Here is a 12,894-nt window from a genome sequence, read left to right as displayed (position 1 = left end):
AAACTTAAAACCAGAAACAAATTAGATGCAGAAAGCAAACCCCAGGTCTACAGCTGCTCCCAAAGTCCACTGCCTCAATTTTGGGATGATTCGTTGTTTATTCAGGTATTCCACAGATGCAGGGTACATCTAGTTGATTGTGGAGATTTAATCCACTGCTCCTGAGGCTTCTGGGAGAGATTTCCCTTTCTCTTCTTTGTTCGCACAGCTCCTGGGGTTCAGCTTTGGTTTTGGCCCCGCCTCTGGGTATAGGTTGCCTGAGGGCGTCTGTTGTTCGCTCAGACAGGATGAGGTTAAAGGAGCAGCTGATTCGGGGGCTGTGTCTCACTCAAGCCGGGGGAGGGAGGGGCACGGAGTGTGGGGCGAGCCTGCGGCCGCAGAGGCCAGCATGATGTTGCACCAGCCTGAGGCATGCCGTGTGTTCTCCCGGGGAAGTTGTCCCTGGATCCCGGGACCCTGGCAGTGGCGGGCTGCACAGGCTCCTGGGAGGGGAGGTGTGGTTAGTGACCTGTGCTTGCACACAGGCTTCCTGGTGGCTGCAGCAGCAGCCTTAGCGTCTCATGCCCATCTCTGGGGTCAGCGCTGATAGCCGTGGCTTGCGCCCGTCTCTGGAGCTCATTTACACGGTGCTCTTAATCCCCTCTCCTCGCGTGCTCGCAACCAATGGTCTCTTGCCTCTTAGGCAGTTCCAGACCTTTTCCTGGACTCCCTCCTGGCTAGCTGTGGCACACTAGCCCTCTTCAGGCTGTGTTCACGCAGCCAACCCCAGTCCTCTACCTGGGATCTGACCTCCGAAGCCCAAGCCCCAGCTCCCAGCCCCCGCCCGCCCCGGTGGATGAGCATACAAGCCTCTCGGGCTGGTGAGTGCTGGTCGGCAGCGATCTTCAGTGCGGGAATCTCTCCGCTTTGCCCTCTGCACCCCTGTTGCTGTGCTCTCCTCCGTGGCTCCGAAGCTTCCTCCCTGCCCACCCCCCTGTCTCCACCAGTGAAGGTGCTTCCTAGTGTGTGGAAACTTTTCCTTCTTCGTAGCTCCCTCCCAGAGGTGCAGGTCCCGTCTGTATTCTTTTGTCTCTGTTTTTCCTTTTTTCTTTTGCCCTACCCAGGTATGTGGAGAGTTTCTTGCCTTTGGGGAAGTCTGAGGTCTTCTAGCAGCGTTCAGTAGTTGTTCTTTATGAATTGTTCCACATATAGATGTATTTCTGATGTATTTGTGGGGAGAAAGGTGATATCCCCGTCTTACTCCTCTGCCATCTTGAAGATCTCTCTAGGTATAGTTTTTGAGTTCATATGTACTGGTAATGTATTTTCCCTGAATTGCCTAAAATATGTTCTTAATTTTGTACCTCAGATAGGTTTAAGTTATAAAATAAGGAAGAAAAGCAACATAGAACATATATTATTCATCTTGAAATGACATTTTAAAGTTTTCCTTAAGAAGGGTTAAAGCAGGATATTAATGCCAGTTTTAGCAGATTAATATTCTGGTGACAAATGATAGTAAATCAATTGAGTGTCCCATTCTACTTCCACTGGTAGCTCAAGTTTACATTTGGGAAAGTCACATTGTATGAATTTATGATGAGAAAACAGGGAAGGGATAGAAGGCTTTGCAGCTGTCTTAAATTCTTTTTTTTTTTGGAAACAAGTGGGGTAGAAATATATACATATCATATCTCATACTGAGTTGTTTTCATGACTTAATCATACTGCTGAGAGTGAAGGAAATTGCCCAGTGGGTTAATTCCTCTAGGTCACTGAGTTCTAAAAGTAAAAGAAGTCTACAAATTCCCCTGCTTTGGAGGCAGTGGATTCTAATTTCTAGCTCCTCCCTTGATCCATAATATGTTCATCTGGAAGACATTTAGTCATTTCTGAGGAGATTCCAAAATGAGGCAGCTCTTGGTCCACTGTTCGCCTCTCATGAAAGGTCAAATACATGACCAATTAAGGCATAACATTTCTGAGCAATATGAAAAAAATAATTGACTCACTAGGACCCTGATTACTTAAAAGAAAAGATGAATCTCTGTAAATAAATGTATTTTCTCATCAGGTCTAATGTTTTCATAACACTTAAAGCTCCTCAAAAGCTAAAGAAAAATATTAAAATGTTTAAGTGAAATGTGATACTGTTTCTGGTTTTCTATAGAGTTATGCTAAATTTTTTTAATGCAGTTTGGCTTTAAATGATCATTGTATATTAAGTGAAGTTGAATTAATGAAAATAAATGTTAAGACCTAAATAATATTCATTTCGAAAATGAATATCTAAGGTAAAAATAATATTAAGTTATCTAGCTTTTTAATTAGCTATTATTCAATAGAAGAATTTCTCCTTGCTGATTATATCTCAAGATTCAGGGTGACAAGATACCAAGATCTTTCAGTGAAACCATTTTTTAAACCTATTATTACTAAATAAACTTTATTACTTCAGTATAACATTTTATGATGAGAGATTCTTCTTACCAGCCAAAATAGTTGCCTGATTTTCCTTGGTAATATTTCAAACTTCTGTGAAAACTTAATAGTCTTTTTTTGAAAAAGGGGGCTAATTAAGTCACAGTGTCATCTATGGCATTGCCCAAAACTGTTACACAGCTTATATATTTTCCTTTCTTCCAACTTACAGTGCTCAGTGTTTTTTTGAGAATTGGCTCTAAGTTTTCTCAATTTTGCATCTTAAATACTGCATTATGTAGAGTCCACAGAGGTTGTTGTTCTTTACTTCCCCACCTACAGAAATAATCAGGTTGAAAAAAATGTTTTTCATATGTGAAAGCACTATAGTTCAGTCCAAATCTTAAAGACAACAAAATTCTAAAGAACATAGTGTCCTGCCTCTGACATTTTGTAATATGTAAAGAAGAAACAATGGCATGCTAATGACAAATTTAATCCTTGCCCCCAAGATGAGTGTATTACCCTATAAATTGTCCATAGCCTACACCTCTGGTCTTAATTAGCCATCTTAAAACCCTATGCCCTGTACCCTGAGAAAACCATAATTCACAAAGAGTCATGTACCACAATGTTCATTGCAGCACTATTTACAATAGCCAGGACATGGAAGCAACCTAAGTGTCCATCAACAGATGAATGGATAAAGAAGATGTGGCACATATATACAATGGAATATTACTCAGCCATAAAAAGGAAAGAAATTGAGTTATTTGTAGTGAGGTGGTTGGACCTAGAGTTTCATATAGAGTGAAGTAAGTCAGAAAGAGAGAAACAAATATCATATGCTAACACATATATATGGAATCTACCAAAAAAAAAAAAGGTTCTGAAGAACCTAGGGACAGGAAAGGAATAAAGACCCAGACGTACAGAGTGGACTTGAGGACACAGGGAGGGGGAAGGGTAAGCTGAGACGACGTGAGAGAGTGGCATTTACATATATACACTACCAAATGTAAAACAGATAGCTAGTGGGAAGCAGCCACATAGCACAGGGAGATCAGCTGGTGCTTTGTGACCACCTAGAGGGGTGGGATAGGGAGGGTGGGAGGGAGACGCAAGAGGGAGGGGATATGGGGATATATGTATACGTATAGCTGATTCACTTTGTTATACAGCAGCAACTAACACAGCAATGTAAAGCAATTATACTCCAATAAAGATGTTAAAAAACAAAACAAAACCCTATGCTCTAGGTCAACTGAGGTCATAAAGAACATAAGAGGCTTACCTCAAACCAATATCACAATTAGGAAGTAACTTGAAACCTATGCTTTATTAATACTCTAGATTTAGCATCATCTTTTTAGGAATGATAACCTGTGGTACTAGGATTATTAGTTTTCTTTCAGCAACTGATCAGAATCGAACTCCAAGTGAATTAAGTAAGGGAGGAAACCAAATTGGAATTTCACTAAATAGAACCTACAGAATTTGGTTGTTCTTAATCATGATGGATTTCTTTGAAACCTTAGACCAGTTAAAATTAAATAGTTCTGAGTTGAGACATCTTTGGCAATTATGCTAAACTGCCATAGATTGAAATTTCAGAGGTTAGGGACTTTGTTATATGTATTTCTAGCAATTAGCCCAGGACTTGACACAAAATATTTGTTGAGTGTCTTAATGCACATTAAGTTAATACCTTAAAAGATAACCTCAAAATGCTATAAATTTAGTAATACTAGTTTATCACTCAAAGTGATACCCCATGAAGAGATGTTTTCAGAGTTGGTTTTAATTTTGTCTTTATCAGATGAAAATAAAAACAATCATTTGAAAAACATCTGTAAAATTATGACTGAAGGCAACCACTTTGTAGCTCCTCATCCCTCACATTAGATTCTGTGTGATATTCCTTTTAGAATTTAATATTAGGGAAAAGTTTGATTGTCGTGATAAATTTAAGGTTATTAAAATTCTATGGCCTATATTATTCCTTCCTTTTCCTAGCTTCCCAGGCACACCTGGAGTTAAATTTAAAGCCTAAGTTTATTTCCTCTTGAGTGTTTTTGTAGTTGTTATCTCCTTTTTCGATATGTTTTCCCTTTTTATTTTTGTAGCCTAGTCCTTTTAAGAAATGTGTGATACATATGTTAGTAATGCCAGTGTTTTATCCTCAGTCGTCATCTTCCGTTCTTTGAGCTTTCAGCATCATTGATTGGTCTTTGAAACTCTCTTTCCTTGCCTTTCATGATATTCTTTCAGTGAATGAATATTTATTGAGTGCTTACTAGGTGTTGGGCACCACTGGGGTCCTTCTCCTGACTCAGTCACTCTCCCACTGCTGTTCCATAAGTGCACAGTTCCCCCCTAGGTTCTGTGGTTTTCTTCCTCTGGATGCTGTTCCCTGATTTAGGAACACAATCCCTAACTTGAAACTCTTGGAGCCGTATGTACTTCAGAATTCAGAATTCTTTGATGTTAGAAAAGTCAGAGGGTATATTTACCATATGTTATGAAACACCCTTCCCAGAGGGGCAGCACCCTCTACTCAAACATGGTAATATTTCTTCAGTGAAGCATATGAGTATTTACTGGAAGTAGAATAAAGACTATAAGTAGCCTCACTACAATTCTTAATCAGATTTTGTTGCCAAATGCATTTTGCCCCAAATTTAGGAAAAATGGGTTTCAAACCATTAGAGATTTCTAAGTGGTAGATATCTTAAAGTCTACTCTAAATATTAGGCAGGTTGTCTCTCAAATCTCTGTCTGGTCCTACATTTCCAATATCTTCTGGACATCTTTACTCAAGGGCCTATTAACTACTTAAATTTGTATTGAAGTGAAATTATTGCTTTCTCACCTGTTGATCTCATCCTTGGTTCTTACCCTGTGTAAGTCCTAGCATCATCACTGAGTCCTATGGAATCCATTATCCTATGGAATCCATTATAATATATTCTCAACTCCTGGCCTCCTATTCTTTGTCGCTTCACCAAATTATGGTTCAGGCCTTCATAACCTCTTCTCTCAGCTTTGTGGCTTCTCAAACCAGGATGGATGAACTAATTTATTCATACACTATGTTAGGCATTGGGAAATACAAATAAGACAGGTTTTTAAGCTACAGTTTCTTCATCTATAAGGGCCTCTTCTTAGTGGGGAAGACTAATTAGAAGACTGGTTAAATAAATTAGGAAACACTTGGCACAGTGGATATTTTTCAGCCATTAAAAAGCATGAGATAGGGCTTCCCTGGCGGCGCAGTGGTTGAGAGTCTGCCTGCCGATGCAGGGGATGCGGGTTCGTGCCCCGGTCCGGGAAGATCCCACATGCCGCGGAGCGGCTAGGCCCGTGAGCCATGGCTGCTGAGCCTGCGCGCCCGGAGCCTGTGCTCCGCAGCGGGAGAGGCCACAACAGTGAGAGGCCCGTGTACCGCAAAAAAAAAAAAAAAAAAAGCATGAGATAGCTCAGTATGTTAATTGCCAAGACTTATTAAACAAAAAATGCATGTTGCAGGGCAGTATATTGAGGTCCTACAGACAGTTTATGTAGAGAAAGTTCTGGAAAGCAATCCACCAATCCATAGCAGTGTCTTTGGGGAGACAGTAGGAAATTTACTTTCTGATTTTTGTAGTGTTATAAAAATATATAATCTATATATATTTTTTAATCCCCAAAAAAGCTATGAGCAAGTTAAGTGTGATGAGAGGAATATAACATAAAGCAACTAACTCTGCTTGCCCAAGTTAGGGAAAGCTTAGAGAATGTTTTCCTTTGGGCATAGAGACAGACATTCCATTCAGAGCAGAGAGCAACTTCAACAGCATCCGGATCTTAAAGGGTCTAGTGTGTTGTGGCAACAGTAGATCAGCGCTGGAGGGTTGCTTCCAGGGGAGAGTAGGATTTGGGACTGAGGTGAGACATGGTCAGATTGCAGAGGGTCTGAACTGCTAATTAGAAATGTGGACTTGACCTAGTCACTGGGGAGCCTCTGGCGGGTGTTGATTTTGTTTTCAATGCTTTTTTTTATTTTGGAGTAATTTTAGATTTATAGGGAAGTTGCAAAGATAGAGTTCCTCCCCTCACCCAGTTTGTCTCCTTTTATGTTACCTTACATTATCCTGGTACATTTGTCCAAACTAAGAAACCAACGTTGGTACGTTAGTTAAGCTCCAGACTTTATTCAGATTTTACCTGTTTTCCATTAATGTCCTGTTTGTGTTCCAGGAGCCAGTCCATGATCCCACATCACATTTAGTTGTCATGTCTCCTTAGTCTTCTGTGCTCTGTGAGATTCTGTCTTTCCTCATTACCTTGACAGTTTTGAGGGGTACTGATCAGTTTGTAGAATGCCCTTCAATTTGGGTATGTCTGATATTTTCTCATGCTTAGATTGGCATTATGCATGTATGAAAAAATAGCACAAAGGTGAAGCGCCTTTCTTATCCCATCAGAGGGCACACGATTTATCCACATGTCATCACTGGTGGTGTTAGCCTTGTTCACTTCATTAAGGTCATATTGGCCAGGTTTCTCCACTGTAAGCTTTCCAGGAAGTTTTCCCCTATTCACACTTCTCTGGTTTTTAAACTTTGTAGTATCGATTGTAGTACAATCGATGTTTAACGCAACTCTATTGGCCGGGTGATCGGAAGAGGCTGGAAGCAGTAAGTCCAGTAATATATTTAGGGCTGTTGGAATAGCTCAAGTGAGAGATGACAATTGTCTGAACTTGTAGTGGCAGTGGCAGTGAAAAGGTGAAAAAGTGAAACTTGTGGCCAATTCAAGCTTTTCTGGCCAACAGAGTGGCTTATGGTAACTTTAAAAGAAACAAATCAAAATCACTTCACACCCATTAGTATAGCTATAATAAAAAAGTCAGATAATAAGTGTTGAGGATGTGGAGACATTAGAATCCTCAAACACTGCTGCTGGGAATGTAAAATGGTATAGCCACTCTGGAATACCGTCTGGTAGTTCCTCAAAAGTTAAACATATTTACCATTTGATACAGCAGTTCCTCTCCTAGGTATATACCCAAGAGAAAGAAAAAATATGTACACACAAAAACTTACACATGAATGTTCATAGTTCATTATACCTAAATGGTGGAAACCACCCAAATGTAAAGCAACTGATGAATGGATAAACAAAATGTGGTATATCCGTACAGTGGAATACTTTTGGCCATAAAAAGGGATGAAGCACTGATATATGCTATAACACAGATGAACCTTGAAAACATTATGCTAAATCAGTCAGTCACAAATGGCCATATGTGATTCCATTTATAAGAAATATCCAGAACAGGTAACTCTATAGACAGAAAGTAGATTAGTTGCTTCTTAGGGCCAGGGAGCAGGTAGTGGTGGTGTAGGGACTGGGCCATGACAGGTAAATGGTACAGTTCTTTTTGGGGTGATGAAAATGTTCTAACATTGATTGTGGTGATGGGTGTACAACTCTGTGTACTAAAAGCCACAGAATTGTACACTTGAAATAGGTGAATTATATATGTGAAATATCTTTAAAAAATTATTACTAAAAAGTCAGTTAGCACAAGGCAGGGGGGCTGCATCTATTCAAACTACACTCATTCAAGCTAAAGCGCTGGTGGGACATGCAAGTGCAGATGTTGAACAGCTCAGAGGTGAGGCTGGGGCTAGAGAAATGGCACCATAAATCATTACTGTAAAGGATTCACTTGTCAGAAAGCAAGGTACCCTAGTCATTTAGTCCACCTTACTGAACATAGTAGTTCAAGGGAAGGTTTCAAACAGGACACCTTTAACATTTAATAGCACTGAGTTTTCCGAGGTTAACACAATTGAGGACTGACCCCTTCTCTAGCACTGGAGATAACACTGTGTTATTGAGATTAGCTGATGTCCCTCCTACACCTAAATTTCAATTACGATTGTCTTTACTTCCTGTAATAAAATGCTTTACCATGAGTAGCTCTGTTGCTTAAGTAATTTGTAGAATATTTTGCGATGAAAGTTGAAATTGAAGATGGTACCAATTTAAAATAAATATTTCTGGTATAATTTACAACCTAAATGGATTTAGAATTAGTTTATTTCCTCACTGAAGAAAATGGGTCAGGCCATAAAACTTGTGGCCACATAGGACACCAGTTACTCTGTATTACTGTCCTACCCTTGTGACACCCGTGCCTGCTCACTCCCAATGGTACTTGGTGGTATGAAGTACAGGTCAGTAGGAATTTCATATTAAGGATAATGACAGTTGAAAAGAATTTAAAAAAAAATTAAATGATTCCACCAACTGTTTTAATGATCAGGTATCCCTTTTTTGGCCTAGTGAATGCTCAGTTTTAAAATCCTGAGAAAGAGATGCTATGATGGTTACTTTTATGTGTCAGTATGACTGAGCTAAGGGATACCCAGATAGCTGGTAAAACATTATTCTGGGTGTATCTGTGAGCGTGTTTCTGGAACAGATTAGCATCTGAATCAGTAGGCTGAGTAAAGATGGCCCTTGCCAAAGTACGTGGGCATCATTCAATTGGTTGAGAGTCCAAATAGAACAAAATGGCAGAGGAAGGGCAAATTTGCTCTCTCCTTGAGCTGGAATGTCCATCTTCTCCTGCCTGCAGACACTGGAGCTCCAGGTTCTCGGGCCTTCAGACTCTGGGACTTACACCAGTGTCCTCCCAGTTCTCAGGTCTTCAGACTGCGAGTTACACCATCATCTTCCCTTATTTTCAGGCCTTCGTACTCACACTGTATTATACCACCAGCTTTCATGGTTCTCCAGTTTGCAGATGGCAGATCCTGGGACTTCTCAGCCTCTATAACCATGTAAGCCAATCTGCATAACAATTTTTTTATATATATATATATATATATCCATATATATCCTATTGGTTCTGATTCTCTAGAGAGCACTGACTAATGTAGGTACTCACAAATTACATAAGATGTTGGATTCTATTTGCTGTTTTAATAAAATCATTTTTTCAGAGTGTCAAGGAAGTAATTAACATGGTGTAATTCATGAGGTAGCAAGTAAATTCTTAACACAATTGGCCCAGGGTTTCATTTGGTACGTCTAAGTCCTGACCTTACAGCTATGAAATTCCAAGTTTGTGCCTGAATAGATGACTAGAAGAATAAGAATGATATGACCAACGATATGTATCATTTAAACTTTTATTAATGAAACAGAAAACTAAACTCAGCCAGCTGCTTTTTTCTTGCATCCAATCTGACCATATGCCAGAGAAATGATTCTTTATGAGGACTTAGGTGAGAACTGTCAATAAACCAGTTCTGTTGAAAATGCCATACTGGACTATCTAATAACGTTAGGTAAATGAAATTAAAAAGAGAACAAATAGCAGTATTAAAAATCACAGGAGTCTCTCCTTTAAATAGCAGGGGCCTCCTTTAATAATCTTCAATGTAGCTCATTGGCAATCATAAAAAATTCATCAAGTTCAAGCATACTGCAAAACCCCCAAAGGAAAAAACTGAGGGAACTCATGGGTAATTTTCACAGCTTCGTTGTAAAGTCCAAGATCTGAAAGAAACAGTTCAGCAAACATTTAATCTACAGTGGAAAGCTGTAACATCAATTACTATCTAAAGAGTTATACCTATTTCTCTTTTCTCTCCCTTTTAGAGGTCAACTTGTTTTCACAATCCATTTCCTAAAACTGAGATATAGATCATCATATTTATTTAACTATGGCTCCAAAAAATAAAAGACATGGAGTATAGGAGACCACCCATTTTGACATCCATTGTACAGGCACAGTTCTTGCCTGGTTGTGTTTTAGGTGCTATGCATTATTTGATGCCTTTAATCTATATATTAAAATCAAACAAAACTATTAACATTATTTTTGTTTACCTCATTTAAAAAATTTTTCTTTCCACAAATATTAATTAATTAATCTTTGTTGAGTTTCCTACATACACAAGCACTGTTTAGAAGCAGGCCAAAATGTCCTACCATTTTCCTTTTGGATCAGAAAATTCTATAGAAATTGAAAACGTAGCAGGACTGAAACTCAAGACCAAGATATAGCAAGTTAAAAATAAAATTGTTTTCCACCTAATTCCATGAATTACAGAACGTTTTATTTACCAAAAGGATGGTTATCTTCTTTAAACTGCACATAAGATGCACACATAATGGTTGCCTTGGCCGTTACTCTTCCAACTACTTCCACGATTCCAGAGATTTCTTCATCAAGCTAACACAAAGAACAAAATGTCAACTTGGCGTTATCACATTTTCAGTTGATAATTAACTTGGAAAATTGTTCTACAGTTTACTAATCTTATCTTTCATTTCATGTAGCAAAATCATTTTAAAATTTATCAATGCAAGAATGGAATTATAACTTGTTAAAAAACAAACGTTTGAGTACTTATTACTGTTAGCATGTCACTAGTCCTGTTACCTTTAGCAGTGGCTTCGGGTCCAAAGATACAGTTAAATGTTTAAGTTGAAGACAAAATCACTTGAAGATACTGAGAATGTCCAGCATTTCCACAAGGAGTAATTTGTTTAAAAGGACCCACTGAAAGGAACTTTCTATTAACTACATTTGTACAGTGTGTTCTGCATCCAATAACCAAACAGCATACAGATTTGTCTTCATAAAAGACCAAGAAAATATTTTTAAGTACAATAAACATAAAATGTAAAAACAAATAAGTGACAACTGAAAATAAATGTAAACAAAAGTAGAAAACCGAATTTAAAAATGTAAAACTCTTGAGGGAGGAAAAAGTGATTTAAACGGAAGATTTTTCTTATGTAATTTTCATAAGGAATGAGAATTGTCACCCAGCATTTAAGGGGTGTATTAAAAAAATAACAGAGCCAAAAAAATCATTGGTTAGAAATGTAAAGGGAAATATAATGTAAGAAGAGGACAAATATTTGATTTTAGAGAGGGAAGTTTGATAAGCTGGTCCTTCATACATCCACTCCAAGAATCAGAAACATGAGCAACAAACCAAAACAAGATGAAGAATTAATGATAATATACATAGGATTAATACTTAAACATACAGGCTCCATCAACTCAATAGTTCCATTTTTTCCTTCTCCATCTGAAAGAATAAACATTTTCCCAGTGGGATGAATCTGAAAAATAAAAATATTAAAAGTTTGACAAAAGATGAGCAGATTGACCCAAACTTACTTAATCGATGCACACAAAGCAATTGTTTTTGAACAGTTTAACTGGTTCACATTATCGTGTGTTACCATACATACCTGATCAAACGATGCTCAGTTAAATCTGTATTTCAGATAAACAACAAACATTTTCCATACAAATGTGTCCTGTATTTTTATTTGCTAAATCTGGCAACCCTATGCTAAGAACAATTAAAGAGTCCATATTATCTAAAACAGATGATATGTTTTTAAAAATTAGGCATGAGGAAGTAAAGAGAGAACTGGTTGTCAGAAAACCTAGGTTCTAGTCCTGTAAGCGGCAGAGTGCAGTCAGATCTGGTTTGTATGACAGCTTTGCTACTTACTGAGGCCTTGAACCATACACTACTCCTAACCAATTTCCCTATCTGTGAAGTCCGAATACACCGATTTCAAGAAGATATGTGACTGAAATAAACTAGTAAGCCTTTATACAAAAGTTTTCTAGGTTCCCTGGTCCCGACACTTTGGGCCTGCTTCTCACCAGCAGGATGAAGGGCTGCACTCTAATAATGGGGTAACGTAACAGACTGGTATTGGATCCGTGAAGTACAGTCAAAGAATGTTTTATAGAAGAGAGACTTCAACGAGAAAACGAAGTCTGAGAAAAGAGGAAACTGCATAAAAGAAGGAAACAAGAAAACTGGACTAGTTGTCAAATCTGGGTAACTAAAAAACCAGGAAGTAGATGGAGTTATGTCTATAATTTCCTTTAAGTAAATACAAACGAGGGTGGGACGCTAGAATTTAGAAAGGAGCGCGTTCGAAAACGTCGCGATTCCGCGTCCTAAAAGAAGCGCCAAAATTGGGCTGCAATGGTTAAAAAGTGTGCAAAAAGTTCCCTTGTGAGAAATAAAGCAATGGGGAGCGCAGTGATGCTATAAGGCTGTCCCTCCTCCTTCACCCTCCGTTACATACCCTGAGGCCGCCACCCTGACTGTCACGGGCCCCTCCCCCAAGAAGCCGAGGGTGGTGAGTGTGCGCACCTTCTCCAGCCTCCCTACGAAGCAAACGGGCTGGTCTATGAACTGAGCTAGCATGCTGGCGTTGATGCGCGCCTTCGGCGACTCCATCACGTCCACCATGATTGCAACGCAATGCCAGCAGCCGGCAGGAAACTAGCGGACAACTGAGACTGTGCGCCCCACGGACGTCTACGGGGCGGATTCCTCCGAAACCAATCGGCGGAGGCCAGCACTCTCGCTCCACCAATCAAACGCACGGAAATCTCGATAGCAATCGCGCAGTCCCCCGAAAGCGAAGAAAAAGGCAAGGACCCGT

At 39.2% G+C, this 12,894-nt stretch overlaps 1 protein-coding gene across 1 annotated transcript; it reads right to left on the bottom strand.

Moving 5' to 3' along the window:
* Positions 1–9,573: 9,573 nt before the first annotated feature.
* Positions 9,574–12,809, bottom strand: RPA3 (replication protein A3). Its single transcript, XM_060020469.1, has 4 exons — positions 12,600–12,809; positions 11,464–11,538; positions 10,528–10,636; positions 9,574–9,957 (listed from the first exon to the last, which is right to left on the bottom strand). The coding sequence occupies exons 1-4, from the start codon at positions 12,696–12,698 to the stop codon at positions 9,875–9,877; spliced, it is 366 nt and encodes a 121-aa protein (XP_059876452.1). The 5' UTR covers positions 12,699–12,809; the 3' UTR covers positions 9,574–9,874.
* Positions 12,810–12,894: the final 85 nt, after the last annotated feature.

This window comes from Delphinus delphis, chromosome 9 (genome assembly GCF_949987515.2).
Source record: "Delphinus delphis chromosome 9, mDelDel1.2, whole genome shotgun sequence".
In the NCBI taxonomy this organism is placed as follows: Eukaryota; Metazoa; Chordata; class Mammalia; order Artiodactyla; family Delphinidae; genus Delphinus; species Delphinus delphis.
This window is presented reverse-complemented; position numbering and strand designations above follow the sequence as displayed.